Source organism: Globicephala melas, chromosome 7, assembly GCF_963455315.2.
Source record: "Globicephala melas chromosome 7, mGloMel1.2, whole genome shotgun sequence".
Lineage (NCBI taxonomy): Eukaryota > Metazoa > Chordata > Mammalia > Artiodactyla > Delphinidae > Globicephala > Globicephala melas.
This window is the reverse complement of record NC_083320.1, coordinates 61,105,998-61,122,957: the sequence shown is the minus strand read 5'-3', so window position 1 is coordinate 61,122,957 and position 16,960 is coordinate 61,105,998. Positions and strand designations below refer to the sequence as shown.

Genomic DNA, 16,960 nt, shown 5'->3' with positions numbered 1-16,960 from the left:
ATTTGTACTGCATCTCTCCACGTTTTTCATATTTTATAACATTTCAGTTGATTGGAGGAAGACTAGAATTGTCAGAAGTCTTGCTCTTAGGATCTAGATGAAGTTCACAGTGAGTCTTTTAAAACATTTAAATAATGAGAAGTGTAATCACAAGGGACTGTGTAAGAATGAATATTGCAAAGGAGACATTATAGTCAATGGATTGGCCAAAATGCAAAATGCACATGAAACTAAAGTCATGTAGTTTACTTGTTGACCATGTGGCTACAGTTCAAGAAGTCTCTGCTCCAAAAGCTGTACCTAGTAATCTTCCAAAACTGATTTTAAATAAAGTTCTTAAATTGTAGCAATAAACAAAAAGACAAGATACACTTAAACAATACTGCAGTTTATCAAAAGACACATAGGAAATTTCAACTCTCTTGTCTTTGACAGTTATAAAAATCAATATTTTGGCTAAGTTATAAATTTGTTTATAATGCAATTATATGCAGTTGCATAAGTCTAGTAATGCTAATGACAGCTATTAAGATCAGAATAGGTTTTTAAAACAACACTAAAAACATAAAAACATGTAGCCCCATTATTTACCTGTAGAACGTGTTGAATTTATGCCTAAATTTCAGCATTTACTATATCACCACTGTTCTAATTTAAAAAATCACATCCAAAGGATAAGGCAAAAACACCTATGAACTGGCATATTTATTTCTCAATTTGTAAAAATGTCCTTAATTTGTTGATGTAGCAAACAAATTTCAACTCTGATTGCTATGCAAAAGAACAGAAGGTAATCTGCTTTGCAACGAACTTTAAAGTTCAATTGCACACAGGCAACATGCTATATACGAAAAAACTACTAACTACAGGTATTAAATACTGAAAAAAGTTAACAGTTTATTATAATTTATTTTATTTAACAAATCTAGGAAGTTTGCAGCCATCAGCCGTTCCAGTGCAATTTCAGGTGCAATTGGAAATTCAGGAATCTCCATAGAGCTGTTAGTGTAGCGAACCTTGTAGGTAAAATACATGCATACTTTTGATAGCACATGTGAAGGGATCTCGCTAAAATTGACTTCATTAGTTTCGTTCTCAGCAAACTGACCTGGGCCACTCAACATGCCTTTTTTGTCCTGATGTTAGCGCATGTTCTCTTTCTATAATAAATTCATGACCATCCGAAGATACCAATTTGACATACATGGCATCAGAGCAGAGCCCTCACAGCCACCATAGGTTTTCACTTCTCCATCCATTATGTTCTCGTGAAATTCTACTTTGCGTCCACAGGAACTTTAGTAGCTTCTCTTCAGCCCTGCAGCCACTGTACCGCGTCCCCGCGCACTGCCACAGTCCCTACACTGGCACCCCCCCCCACACCCACCCAGCTGCCTGCCCGCAAGTACTATTAATATATACACTTTACAGATGTGGAAGGCAAGCCGAGAGAGGTTAGTCAGTGACTTCTCTAAGGTCATCCAATTATTAAATAGCAAAGCCAGGTGCAAAGTCAAGTCAGACTTTAAAACCCAGACTTTCCCCACTTTTCACTCTTCTGAATACCTCCTTAAAAGGAAGTTATGAATTTGGTCATTAGCAGACATAAAGAGGTGAAATAGGATCGATATGAATGACATAAATCAACCATACTCATTCTTTAGATCAGGTAATTTTAGTATGTAACTTTGTCCTATCCTAGAAAAAAATCCTCATCTGACCATATCAATGGTATTTAAACCAAATATACCATATACTCCACCAAGAACAGTGGGGTGCTGGTCATGCACGTATACTGTTTAGCTTACGTATTTGGTTACGGGAACAGCCTAAGTTCTTCAGATGAAAATGGATCACGTATTTTAAGAAAAATTTAATTACAAACAGACTTTTAAAAATCAAAGTGAGAGTCACTTGATAAAGTCAGGATTACTCATTTGTGATCTTGGCACTGGAGCACCACACATGGGTAATTTCATTAGATTTATAAGACTTTCTCAAGTTTTTTGACTTAATAGAGTCAGTTTTCCAGATTTATTAGAGACCAACCAGTACCACTGCAGGGAGAGGAAGAATATACCTTCTATGCTCATGAAAGTGGGCTGAGGAGGAGAAAGGTGAACTAACTGATCCCTGCAAGTTAAGCAGAACCTAATCTGATCGTTGACTTAAATTAAAAATGCAATGAAAAACAAGTGTGAGAAGAGGAAAAGCCACTCTCTGCCTTGCCTAGAATGAATCTGGACAGAAGCCCCTCTCTGACATGACTAACAGCCAGCCATCAAGGCACAGCTCAGATGGCACTCCTGATCTAACAGTTGAAGAATTCTTTATATTTGCTCTTTTATGGTGACAGTTACGTTTCTATCTGTTCATTTTTGTCATTCTGAAGAATCATTAACACAGTAAACAAGTTTTATAATAAAGAGGCAAGCGAAATGTTAGCATGGTTAAGAACCTGGCTCTAGGACTCCAAAAGCCGGGCTTTAGTTCTGATGTCATTTATTAGTTATGTGGTCTTACCAAGTTATTTCTTTTCTCCAACTGTTTCCCCCTCTGTGAAAAAACTGGGATAATACCACCTATCCTACCTCAAATGGTTGCTACTATCAAGGAAAACCCTAGGATGTACGGTAGAATTTCCTCTGATGAAATAGCCTACATGGTTAGGGTATGATCCTTTGGGTAATTACAGTTGAGACAGAGTTACTTTTTCTTGTTGCTGCACCCCATCACCTTCCCTTTTCAGGTAATCTAATCATCATTTGAAATGAATAAAGTATTGTAAAACTGTTTCTTAAAGGAAAATTTATCACAGGAAGCAAAGTAGACTGCATCTTGTATGTAGGATAAAAGCAATAGAACAATTTTTGAGTCTTAAAAAAGAATAGGGCTTCCCTGGTGGCGCAGTGGTTGGGAGTCCGCCTGCCGATGCAGGGGACACGGGTTCATGCCCCGGTCCGGGAGGATCCCACGTGCCGCGGAGCGGCTGGGCCCGTGAGCCATGGCCGGTGAGCCTGCGCGTCCGGAGCCTGTGCTCCGCAATGGGAGAGGCCATAGCAGTGAGAGGCCCGTGTACTGCAAAAAAAATAAAAAAAAAAAAATAATAGCAGCTTTATATACGTGGTATTACAATGTGCTGGGTTTTATATATGTGAGCTCATTTACTCCTTGCAACCACTCTGTATGGTCACACTGTTATCTTCATTTTCAGATGAGGAACCTGAAACACAGGTAGGAAATGGCAGTCAACATTTAAGCCCAAAGAATCTGGTTCTAAGATATGAATTCTTAACCAGTATTATTGTTACTGCCTTTTTAAAAAGTCATAGGTATGTAGGTAACCTACATCTCTAGTATTTTAAATGGGTGAGGATTTCCAGGTGAAAACTATGCGTTTTGATCCTAATGAAAGATGACTCTTCTAAGTTCTCCTCTGGCTCTATGCAATCGTTTTGAAGTCAGTTTATATACATTTACTCAAATCTTTCCCATTCAAACATCCAAGAATTCCCAGGAAGAAAAATCCTCAAAAGAAGAAAAAAAAGGAGGGAGATGAAAGCAAGGGAAGGTAAATGGAGATGTGTATGTTGTAATTCAGATCACCAGATAAGTTACAGAAATTCTAAAACTGTTACAGAATTCCTGAAATCCAAGAACTAGAATTCTAACAATTTTATTTAAAAACTAGGTGCTAAAACACTTTTTGAAACAGATTAAGCTTGGGAGGAAAATGATCAGATAACATGTCAAAATTTAAAGTGGGATTAGAGTAAGCCGTGCCAATGTGATTTTAAAGGACTAAGAGTAAGGCTGTCTTTTTCACACAAATCAAACGGTAATGTAAATTCTAAGAGTAAACTCACAATCTAATAGGACTGGACCGTCTGCACTACCACTGCAAAACACAGCTAATAACGTCTGATGGTAATCAGCATTATTGCATTTAATAAGCAGCGATCAACAGCAAAACAGAATACACTCTTTAAATTTGTTTCACTGAAATTCTACCATTTTGGTTTCATGTAATGAGGTATTTGTAGAAGTATCTGTTCACATTTTATGTACTATTTAAATTGAAAATTATTTTTAAGGAGCAGGGGATGGCAGCAAGTAAAAAATAGACTTGAAACTTTATTTCTGAAAAACAACCAAATATCTACCCAACTCCAGACTTAATAAATTAGGGTGGTTTCTACACTTACTTCCTCTCAACATGCATGCACTAAAGCTAATTCATACCAAACAAAGATTTCAAATTCTATGCAAAAAACTGTACATTTACCTTGCAGTGCTTAAAGGGAGAAGACCTTGGCTACTGTCTTAGGCATATAGGAAATACTTTAATTCTGAGGACAGAATTCAGGAGACCAAAAAACAATGTAAGCTTCAAGATGTTAGAGCCAAAGATCGCCAGAGTGACTGAAACTACTTAGTGACAAATCCCAGTTTCCCAGGTGAAGGTAACAGTACTCACTCTGGCTCAATTAGAGCTATCTTGTACCTGCTGAGATATGGGCATACTCACCCAAATCTGTATCATTTCTTTGGAAAAACTTTAGGAGGAATAGATGGTCTCTCAACTCATTTACTGCCTACACATCTTGGACTCTAAACAGATGATTACCTAAACCCAGGGAAGCACTTTTATTTTATGGCTTGTTTTCCTCCTTTTCTGCATTTTGACAGTAGCAGTCACTTTCATTCATTTGAAAATAGTGTGGTCAAGACCAGTGATCTAGGTCTGTACCACTTCTTCAATCTCATGTTAGATGTACACATCCACTTAAATATCTCACCAAAATTTTAAACAAACTGATTATTTTCTTTTAATTCAGGACTTCAAATAACTGTTACTATATGAACATAGTATTTTAGGATTCAGAAAGATGAAAACTCACTCAAACAAAATTGAAAAATTGGCCGACAGCACCTAAAGCACTCAATTGATGCTACATTCCATTACCACATCAATATTTTTTTTAATAGGATTTCTATCTTCATCTGCAGAGGAACAGGTATAGCCCTTAAACCATTCCCGATATGGCTAAGTGTTACTTACCCAGGATTAGCTTTGATAATGGTTATTAGGTATACTTTAACAGCTTGAAACGCTTCATACTTATCCTGAAGTATACTTCAAGAATTTATTCAGTTAATTCTTAAGGAGCCAAGTCAGTCAATGTCCTAAATCTTGAACGCTCCCTTCAAATGTAACTTCATAGTCTTTAAATTTTAACTGTCATCGTTTATTACTGTTTTGGCTACATTCTCTACAATTTCAGCAGCATCTTAAAGAGACAATGTATCTATGTACAATGAAAGAACAAAGAGCCATGGTTTAACTGTACAATATTAAGGGGAATCTGTGGTAAGCATAGCCTCCTTTTTCGGCAACATGGACAATTTACATGTAAGTATCAGCATTATGAATGTGATGATAAGGAAGTTTCTTAGAGGAGTGACATACAGCATCCTGAAAAATAATGGTTTCTACCATACAAGGCAGTTAGAAAATGTTCACATTTTAACAAATCTGTACAAACCACAAGAAACTCGTTTAAGGGACCATCATCCCACCTTGCTGATAAGAACTTTCTAGAAATGTAGGATTACCATGAACAATTTATAAATCTAGTATATATGTGCTCCACAGCCCTAGAAACCAAGAAACTGATTTCGAGAGCTCTTTATGTCCAACACGGATCATTTTTACATGCCTTGATTGTTAATAAATGCCTGCTTTTAATAATCTCTCTATAATGTACAGTCAACTTGCACCTTTAAGGAGGTCATTTGATTTTTTTAGCAAAGAAGCAACATCATTTAGCAGCAATTAAAGCGCCTTCAAGAAGACTTAAAAAAAATACAATATCCAATTAGAAAAGGCATATTTTTAAACATTTGTACAAGAATAAGCTGCTGAAACTCGGTAATTGAAATACGACATCTGTACACAATTTACAATAGAGCTAGAAGGGAATTTATCATTATCCTGCATAGAACTGGTCTGCATTTGGTTACGTATTGTCACTTGTTTGAATGAACAAGGCCTGGTAACAAAAGAAAAATACCTGTTAACAATTCTAACATGTTGAGAACACTGGAGATATTATAATTTAGTGACTTCAGCTGATTTCAAAACAAGCAGCTCACTTTGTCAAAGGTGTAATGTATCTAGGAATAGCTCTCCCTTTAACATGACCAGTGAAAAAAGTGGACATGTGATTTCGAGGTACAACTTGGTAAAAGCCAGAATAGGCAAATGACAAAAGTCTAATAACTTTGTCCAAAGAGTCTAACTCTCACATTCTATTACTATAAAACACAACTGTCACTGTCATTCAGTTCTTACTTTGGTTGCAGCAGATAAACTGCTGAATGCTGAAGAATGTATCCAGGCACTAGATAGTTCCTGTGTTAGAAATACGTCTCATATTTTTTCCATGTGTTTTTAAATAATGAAAAACCACCCTTCATATTAGAACTCTCTAGTAACAACCAAATGTATTTAAGTATTATAAACGTTATTTACAGTGTTCCCCCCAAAAAACCATTGTTCTGTTATCTTAACATGGTATTCCTGTTTCTGTGCAACAGGCAGTCACCCTTCACTGCTCAAGATTACAGTCAGAAGTGTACATTTATTCACCGCCCATGATCCACTCTCATACAAACGATGCTATGAAGAACTTCAGTTCACAAACAGTTCTCAACCATATCCTGTGTAAAAAAGAAAACAACAAAAACACTCAAAAGCTCTCAAACTCAAGTATGCATCTGGAAGCAATTCAAAGACATCATGCCAATTTTGGAGGAAAGTCAGTAAGTAATTATGCTTGAAGAAGGGGGTGTAGGGGATGCTGTCAGCCCAACCATGTGTAAGTTTCCTGAAGAATTGGATCTTCTCATGTGTGGGAGAAGATAGGGGTCATTTGCCAGTTGGTGCACATCAAACCTATCTTCTTTTCGGTATGCCAAACAGCGTCTTATAAAGGCCTTAAAAAAAAAAAAAAGTCAGCAATTAAAATCTTTTCCTCTTCTAAATATCAATCAACTAATACTACAGATGATGGACACATTTAAGACAATAAATAGATTTTACTTCACTGGGGATTCAAATTTTTTAAGAAATTGTAGCAATAGGGCTTCCCTGGTGGTGCAGTGGTTAAGAATCTGCCTGCCAATGCAGGGGACACGGGTTCGAGCCCTGGTCTGGGAAGATCCCACATTCCGCGGAGCAACTAAGCCCATGCGCCACAACTACTGAGCCTGAGCTCTAGAGCCTGAGAGCCACAACTACTGAGCCTGCGCTCTAGAGCCCGTGCTCCACAATGAAGAGTAGCCCCCATCTGCCACAACTAGAGAAAGCCCACGTGCAGCAACAAAGACCCAACGCAGCCAAAAATAAATAAGTAAAATAAATTAAAAAAAATTGTAGCAGTAAAATTATCACTCCAAATTCAACTATCAACTCACAGCCCCCTAGTAGTTCACTTTACAATCTAAATACTATTACTACCATTTAAACTTATTGCTGGAAAGCTGCATTTTTTTTCCTTAATTTTTATTGAGATTAAAATATACATAACATAAAAATTAGCATTTTAACCCTTGAGTGTACAATTCAGTGACATTAAGTACATTCACATTGCTATACAACATCACCACTATACATCTGCAGAACTTTTTCATCATCTAAAACTGAAATTCTGCACCCATTGAACAGTATCTCCCCATTGCTCCTTCCTCCAGCCCTTGGTAACCACTTGTGTTCCTTTATGATCTGGCTATTCTAGGTACCTTATATGAGTGGAATCATACAATATTTATTTGTCCTTCTGTGTCTTTCACTTAGCATGATGTTTGAGTCATCCATGTTGTAGCATGCATCAGAATTTCATTCCTTTTTTTTTTTTTTGGCAGTATGTGGGCCTCTCACAGTTGTGGCCTCTCCCGTTGCGGAGCACAGGCTCCGGATGGGCAGGCTCAGCGGCCATGGCTCACGGGCCTCATTCCTTTTTAAGGCTGAATAATATTCCACTGCATGTACATACTACATTTTGTTTACCCATTTATCTCTTGGTTGACATTTGGATTGTTTCTACCTTTTAACTATTGTGAATAATGCTGCTATGAATGTTGGTATATAAATATCTGAGTCCTTGCTTCCACTTTTTTTGGTATCTACCTAGAAGTAGAAATGCTGGATCATATGGTAATTAAAAAAAAAATGACATATTAGTTTCAGATATACAACATAATGATTCAACATTTGTATTGTGAAAAGATCACCATGATTGTCTAGTTAACATCTGTCACCATACGTAGTTATAAAATTGTTTTTCTTGTGATGAGAACTTTTAAGATCTACTCTTAGCAACTTTGCAACTTTCAAATATGCAATATAGTATTATTAACTATAATCCCCAGGCTGTACACTACATCCCCATGACTTATATAACTGGAAGTTTGTACCTTTTGGCCCCCTTCACCCATTTCGCCCACCCCTCACCCACCCACCTCTCTTCTCTGTATCTGTGAGCTTGGTTTTTTTTCTGTTTGTTGTTTTTTAAGATTCTACATATAATGGCATATGTAGAATCTTATATATGACATATAACGACAAGACATGACATATAATGGCAAGATTTCCTTTTGTTTAATGTCTGAACAGTATTCCATTTTATATATGTATATAGACACACACACCACATTTTCTTTATTCATTCATCCCACGCTGGACACCTAAGGTTGCTTCCATGTCTCGGGTACTGTAAATAATGCTGCAATGATCATGGGGATGCACATATCATTTTGAGTTAATGTTTCTGTTTTCTTCAGATACTCAAAAGGAGAACTGCTGATCATATGGTAGTTCTATTTTTAATTTTCCAACGAACCTCCACATTGTTTTCCATATTGGCTGCACCAATTCACAATCCCACCAACAGTGCACACAGGTTCCCTTGTCTCCACATCCTTGCCAACACTCATTTCTTGTCTGTTTGATAACAGCTATTCTACAGGTATGAGGTGATCTCTCACTGTGGTTTTGATTTGGATTTCCCTGATTATGAGTGATGTTGAGCATCTTTTCATGCACCTGTTGGCCATATGTAGGTCCTCCTTGGGAAAAAAAAAACCTATACAGATCCTCTGTTTTTAATCGGACTGTTTGATTTCTTTATATATTTTGGATATTAATCCCTTATCAGGTATGATTTCCAAATATTCTTCCTATTTGGTAAGTTGTCTTTTCATTTTGTTCATGGTTTCCTTTGCTGTGCAGATTTTTCATTTGATGCAGTCCCAATTGTTTACTTTTACTTTGTTGCCTTTGCTTTTGTTGTCAAATACAAAAATTCCTCACCAAGACCTATGTCAAGGAGCTTACCGCCTATGTTTTCTTTTAGGACTTTTATGATTTCTAGTCTTAAGTTCAAGACTGTCATCCATTTTGAGTTACTTTTTGTGTATGGCATAAGATAGTGGTCCAGTTTCATTCTTGTTTATGTGTCTGTCTAGTTTTCCCAACACCATTTATTGAAGAGACCACCCTTTCCCCATTGTATATTCTTGGCTTCTTTGTCATAAATTGACCATACATGTGTGGGTTTATTCAGGGCTCTCAATTATGTTCCATTGATCTGTGTATTTTTATGCCAATACCATATGTTTTTTTTTTTTTTAAAGAATCAATTTTATTTATTTTTGGTTGTGTTGGGTCTTTGTTGCTGCATGCAGGCTTTCTCTAGTTGTGGCGAGCAGGGGCTACTCTTCGTTGTGGTGTGCGGTCTTCTCATTGTGGTGGCTTCTCTTGTTGTGGAGCACAGGCTCTAGGCATGCAGGCTTCAGTAGTTATGGCTCGTGGGCTCTAGAGCACAGGCTCAGTAGTTGTGGCACACAGGCTTAGTTGTTCCATGGCATACCGTACTGTTTGTTTTGAATACTATAGCTTTGAAATGTAGTTTGAAATCATGGAGCATGAGGCCTTCAGCTTTGTTCTCAAGATGGCTTTGACTATTTGGGTCTTTCGTGTTTCCATATGAATTTTAGGACTGTTTGCTCTATTTCTGTGAAAAATACTGTTGGAATTTTGATAGGGATTGCACTGAATCTGTAGATTGCTTTTAGTAGTATGGACATTTTAACATTAATTCTTCCAATCCATGAACATGGAATATCTTTCCATTTACTTGTGCCTTCTTCAATTTCTTTCATCAATGTCTTATAGTTTTATTCTTTCTGATGCGACTGTAAATGGGATTGTTTTGTTTTCTCTTTGGCTGCACCCCAACCAGGGATCGAACCTGGGCCCCAGCAGTGAAAGTGCCAAGTCCTAACCACTGGACTGCCAGGGGAGTCCCTGGGATTGTGTTCTTAATTTCTCTTTCTGCTCTTTTATTATTAGTATATAGAAATACATAAAAATTTGTTGCATTGATTTCATATCCCACAACTTTACTGAATTTGTTGATTAGTTCTAACTTTTTTGGTGGTGTCTTAAGGGTTTTTATATATAAAATGATGTTATCTGCAAATAGTGACAGTTTTACTTCTTCCTTTCTGATTTGTATGCCTTTTACTTCTTTTTCTTGCCTAACTAACTGTTCTGGCTAGGACTTCCAACACAGGCTCACCTTGTTCTACTGTACTTTGCAAATACTGCGTTTTTTGTTTTTTTACAAATTGAACGTTTGTGGCAACCCCACATTGAGCAAATCTATCAGCACCATTTTTCCAACACCTCACTTTGTGTCTCTGTGTCACATCTGGTAATTCTAGCAATATTTCAAACTTTCCATTATATTTGTTATGGCGATCAGTGATTTCTGCTACTGTTGTAACTGTTTGGGGGAGGTCATGAACTGCACCCATGTAAGACTGCAAACTTAATTGCTGAAATGACAACAAAGGATTTAGAATATTACATAAAGTTAGTTCATAAAGCAGTGGCAGGGTTTAAGAGGACTGACTCCAATTTTGAAAGCTTTTTACCCACAGCAGAACTTCTTTCAAACAGCACTGCATACTACAGAGAAATGGTTCATGAAAGGAAGAGACCAAGAAATTGCCTCAGCAGCCACCACCCTGCTCAGTCAGCCGCTGTCAACAGCAAGGCAAGACCCTTCACAAGCAAAGAGACTACTGGCTGAAGGCTCAGAGGATGGTTAACAGTTTTTAGCAAGCAAGTATTTTTAATTAAGGTATGTACATTATTTTTTTAAGACATCATTCTATTGCACACTTAACAGACTACATTATAATGTAAACATAACTTTTATATGCACCGGGAAACCAAAAACTATGTGTGACTTCTTTATTGCAATATTCGCCTTATTTGCAGTGGTACAGAACCGAACCCACAATATCTCTGAGGTATGCCTGTAACTGTGTTGAATGTGGAATACTGCATTTCTCCCTACAAAATTCTGGAGTCTTCTTTTTCTGGAATTTCTCTTCTGTAAAACACTCCTTTCACCCTCATTCCACTTTACTGTCAATTTAGTTTGGCCAAAGGGTATGATGCCATTTTTGCCCTAGTGTTTTCTTCCTATTGAGCATAGAGTGTACAGCACAAAGTGAATATATCTATGTAACTGGCAAACAGATCAAGAAAAAGAACTTTATCAGAACTCCTAAGACTCTTCATGCCCACTTTCAGGCACTGGCTCTGCCCCCAATCTACTGGGGTAACAGCTATCCTGACTTTTAAACACCATAATTGAGTTCTGCTTGTTTTAAACTTTATGTAAATGTAATCGTAGATTATGTTCTCCTTTGCCTGGCTTCTTAAAAGAATCACAGACCATATTTGGGTCCTTAAAAACTATCACAACCAAAGGCCTAAAGCAACTCTTCTCCAGAGCAAATCACCAGCCCCTACTGGACAGCTTTTCCTGTGGCTGCAGTCTTTACTTCACAAAGCTTATTTTCATAAACTTAGTACCTTTGCTTCACTGCTTACAACCGGTTTTACAGGGAACTGGACATCTGTGGCTTTTAATATTGTATTTTCTTGAAGAATGTCTTGTTGAGATTGATTGTGACCAAATGGCTTTAAAAAAAAAAAATACAATGTTGAGAAATTTATCTCACAAAATATTTAAACAGATATTATCAGAGAATCCCCAAGATACAAATGATTTGTGTTCTAAAAAAATCTTACTCTCAGTTACTTGCAAGCTGGGATGCATTCTCATAGAAACAAGGTTATAACTGATAGCAGGCTGAGGAAGAGCATCTGATCAATCCTTAGCATAGCCAAAACATTGTGAATAAGCAACAGAAAATAATACCATTGCCATATAAGTAATTAATTAAGATAAAAATAAAAACAAAAAAATTTTAAATTTTATTCTGAATGTTTAAAAATTTAAGTTTAATTAGAGAAGAGATGGAGAAGTAGTGGAAACATCCGTGAAAAGTCCAAAGAGTGAAATACCTTGAGTATGACACACTAACTTAAATGAATCAGCTCTGGGTTTGGTCCTAACATGCAGTGAGTTCCCAGACAAGTCCCTGAATCTCTCTTTTCACACTGATGGAGGGACTGAATGGGATAAGGATATCTATGGTAGCTTACAGTTCTGACTTCAATGTAAAGAGAGGTTTGGGAAAAATTAGTACTAAGTTTGATGGAATGTCCCTGAGGAAGCACAGGAGGAAACATGCTCAGGCCAAACTGTGTGTGTGGGGTGGGAATGGGGTAGAGGAGGTGAGGAAGTGGAGAGAATGGAGGATCATGAACAGTTTTGACTCCTTTATTCCTAGCAATAGAAAAACGTTAGCACTGTTAACAGATTAGTTACTTCTTCTTCTTAAAAGAAAAAAAGGCAAAGAGCAGGCCAAAGAAGCTGTTGTGACATTAAAATAATTCTGATCCACAGAAATTTTAGGAAGTGATAATATATTTAAGATCATTTAAAAAATCAAATGGAGTAACTATGGTTCAGGCATCCAAAATGGAGCTGGGTGGCCATTGTGGATGTGGTTTCAGACACATTCCTGCATCAGAGAAAACCTGAACTTTCTGAACTGTATCAAACTAAAGGAAACCACTAGATGTTTTCAAAACCGTATCTATCTGCTAGCAATTGCCAGCTGCAACCTTGTACTTTCAAAGTTCCCCAACTATGTCATCATTTCAAACCCCAATCTTTGCTTAACAAGCACCCTTACTTCTTGCCAGCTCCAATCCTAATTCTTGACAATTTGTGTAAGCTTGCAGTTTTTTGCCTATAAGCACCCTCCTCCGCTTTTGTAATCCAGCAGAACACAATTCAAGTGCTTTCATGTATTTCTGCTTCCCAGTCTGCTCCTAACCCCAAATAAACAGTTATTTTGGGTTTTTTTGTTGTTGCCTCAACCAGGTCTGCATTCTTGGAATTCTTGACTAAATTGACTTCAAGTTAATGAAACTTTAAAAGGGGAAAATTCAACTTATCTCCATACAGCTGAATCTGTTATTACTTCAACTTACTTTTCTACCATAAAGACACTGAAAGAAGATGACTCCGACTGACCACACATCAACCTTGTTGGAAATCTTCGGTGGTTCCTTTCCAACTACAAAACACTCAGGAGGTAAATACCTAGGTTTTGGGGGGAGAAAAAAAGGAAAGGATATTAACAATTTATAATTTAAAACCTTCTAAATGTAAAATCTTACACTCATTTTATCCATACAAAAACCTTAGGTGAGTTTCACTGATTAAAGTCCTAACTTTTAAGGTATTTGTATCCCTGTATCATTTGACTTTAGAGCCAAAACAAACAACTTTGTGGTTAAAGTGTGTAATATACAGTTGACCCTTTTCCAACACGGGTTCAAACTGCACGGGTCCACTTATATGAGGATTTTTTTCTATAGTAAATACTGCAGCACTACACAGTCCCTGACTGACTGGTTGAATTTCGGGCATGTGGAGGAACCACGTATATGAAGGGCAACTGCAAGCTATACTCAGATTTTTGACTGTGCAGAGGACCGGTGCCCCTGCACTGTTCAAGGGTCAACTTATATACATTTCTGTAGTGTATGATCTACAGAAATGATAAATTATCATTAGAAATTACAATGTTCTAAGTATCTACTAACAGAAGAAATCCTCTCCTATCCCCCCTTCACCAATCTTCAAACTGTAGGAAGTTCTCTTCCTAAAATACACATCCGATCAGCCAGTTCTTTTGTTTAAAGAACCTCAACCTCACTCACTGCCCAGGCAAGACCGCGTATCTCCTGCTTGTAACACGAGACCTGTCCTAATCTAGCAGCAACTTAAATTTCCAAAATCTCTTCTCCTGACCCCCAGCCCCTCAAACTGGTTAGGCAAAGCCGATTCACTTGGTTCCCTACACTGTGCTTCCCCGCAATGCTTCTGAATATGACAACCTCTTATGCCTTCCTTAACTACTTCAGTTCACACAGTGACCACCCTTTCTTCTTCAAGACCCACCCAACTTTCACAAGCCTTCTCTGCTTCCCTCCAGGCAGATGTTACCTCCATTACAGCGTTAATTCATTGTACAGTTTCAAACAGTAGCAGCATCAGAAATATATGGAGCATTCAAAAATACTATTTTTATTTATAAATTTATAATTTTAGATAAAGAAAAGGTAAAAATAGATTGTAAAATTTATTTAAAAGGTAAAAATACATATAAGTAAAAATAAATTTTTACTTTTAACCTTAGGTTATAAGTATTGATAAAAAGCTCCATCAGGATTGCAAGCATCTCACACTTCAAAAATTTAGATAAACTACAAAGTCCTGAAAAGGAATAATACAGCTAAATGGGAAGCTACTCTTTTTAGTTTTATACTCACTATGCTAAAATCGTTTAAATTTCAGCAGAACATTCACAGATGACCAATAACTTATTTGTGATGTAAATCCTTTCCTACCCTCCAAATCAAATAAAAAGCCAGATTTGTTTTATGAATAAAAGCGTATATTTTCTGCAGGTTTATGTGTGTGTAACTGAAACAAGAATGACTCTTAAACAAACACTGTGCTATACCGTCTCTCAAGGTAAAAGGGTATATAAGCAAGGAGAGGAAGTGTAGGAATAGATACCAAAGCTACTCGGGGAAAACGACAGCGGGATTTAGTGGATGCTTGCATTTGAGACCCAAGAGGAAGGGAGAAACAAAACTCGTTTTCTTCTAAGCGATACTGACAAATAATTTAAGCTTCTGGGGATGATGTGTAAAAGCACTACATACCTATATTCTAAAAGTCTGTATATGAATAAAAAACTAACCATTTTGGGGAAAGCTGTTTCCACAAGAAGTATATAATTCCAGGTTCCTAACATGGAAATGCCATGACTGTATCGTCTTCCTGCACAGCACCCTAAAACATAAGCTTCCCTGTCTCATGCCCATCTGTCAGGGGGAAATTTCCTTGCCCTGCCCTGCACTAGGGAAGCCAGAGTGAGAGGGAAACAGTATGGTGGGAGTCTCTGCAGAGGAAGGATGATCTATTATTTAGAACATGGTTTTCAAGCTGTCTGCCACAGAATACAGGGTTCTACCAAGAAGCCTTATTTTTGTTGGTTTTATTAGGATTCTAAGATTTTGTGGTGAAAAAAGGAGCCTTGTTGCTAAAAGAAAGAAGTGTAAAGACTACTGACTGAGGGTACTGACTTTTAAGGAGTTACTAGTTTGAATGATAGACTTTTAAAGAATATATATTGAAAGAAAATTGATACATTATCTTATATTCCTAAAAAATGCCACAAGCATAATTTGAAACTCTAAACTGGCTTTAAATGAATACATGGAACATGACTAATCCTTACTCTGAAAAGTAAAGTCCATACCAACCTGTGGCATTTTATAGAATTGGTTATTATTGCCCAGGCTATGTGAAGATTGTTCTGAAGACTCCAAAGTCACATTTATGTTTGTAGTCACCATCCTGCTCAGTGAAGCTGAGTAGTTATCTCCCTTCCATTTAAGATTTCACTCTTTTTTGCTAAACTAATTTATTCTGAAAACTAAATTAGTTTTGAAATTTTATAGTCTATGTTCTCCACTTTGGCAAATTTGATACTAAGTTTGAAAATTCACACTGAAGTAATTTTTGTCAACACGTAGGTAACTCTGAAGGGAATGACATTCATTTAGACTCGTATCAGTGAATCTATGGTTCTATCTAGATTTATATCTGTATGTATGAAGTTATTAAAAAGATTTTTGAGCGTTAAGGCCAAAGACCAAGACTGTACCAAATTTCTCTTTCATTCATTATCGACAAAACATCCATCTTAAACAAAAACTGTAACCACAAAACCTCTACAGAGAGGGCTTAATGCTTATTAGTTATTGCTTTTAATAGCTAAGATATTATATTAAGTATCATTACTCACGATAAACATCACTCCAACATTATAGAACAAGATTCACAAATTCTCCATGTTAGGAGTTTCTGGCTGGTAGGGAACTAGCTGGTAGTCACTTGCTGATGCCAAGTTTTTCTTCCTCCGGTTTGCTGATAGTTACAGTTAAGACCAGGTGAGAAAACAGGACTGATGATAGTAGTCTCTCAACTCAGAGACTTCATATCAGTACTCTCATCACACCACAGTAATCTCAAAGGTATGCGAAAATAAACTCTCATTAAAAAGACTGGGCACTAATCTAGGTAATTCTGGTGTTTTTAATAATACACTTACCAGTAAGTGCCTGCCCCTTGGGAAGTTAGATCCATTCCATCTACACCATAGCTGTCATCATCCATAATCTTGGACAGACCAAAATCAGTAATTTTAATTTCTCCGCATGCTGTTCCATCTACCAGAAGGATGTTCCCTAAGAACAAAGTATAAAGTTCTTTTAATGAAACATAAATGAAAAACATTATCTTTACTACTAAAGCTGGACTTTTGGGAAATAATACACTTAAAATACATATGTAAAATTTTTAATCAATTAAGATATACATTTAAA

The 16,960-nt window shown here is 36.9% G+C and overlaps 1 protein-coding gene and 1 pseudogene across 6 annotated transcripts in view; both read right to left on the bottom strand.

Moving 5' to 3' along the window:
* Nucleotides 1-340: 340 nt before the first annotated feature.
* LOC132597609 (elongin-C pseudogene) lies at nt 341-1,409 on the bottom strand (annotated as a pseudogene).
* Nucleotides 1,402-16,960, bottom strand: part of TLK1 (tousled like kinase 1) — a 155,949-nt gene continuing 140,390 nt past the window's right edge. For 5 of the 6 annotated variants that reach the window (XM_030852100.3, XM_060302271.2, XM_060302273.1 and 2 more), the window contains 4 exons: nt 16,687-16,822; nt 13,487-13,598; nt 11,954-12,061; nt 1,402-6,999 (listed from right to left, as the gene is read on the bottom strand). In XM_030852100.3, the coding sequence (XP_030707960.1) occupies nt 6,823-6,999; nt 11,954-12,061; nt 13,487-13,598; nt 16,687-16,822 (533 nt within the window). In that variant the 3' untranslated portion in view covers nt 1,402-6,822. The remainder of the gene's footprint in view (nt 7,000-11,953; nt 12,062-13,486; nt 13,599-16,686; nt 16,823-16,960) is intronic. The other variant, XM_060302270.2, reaches the window with a different exon arrangement.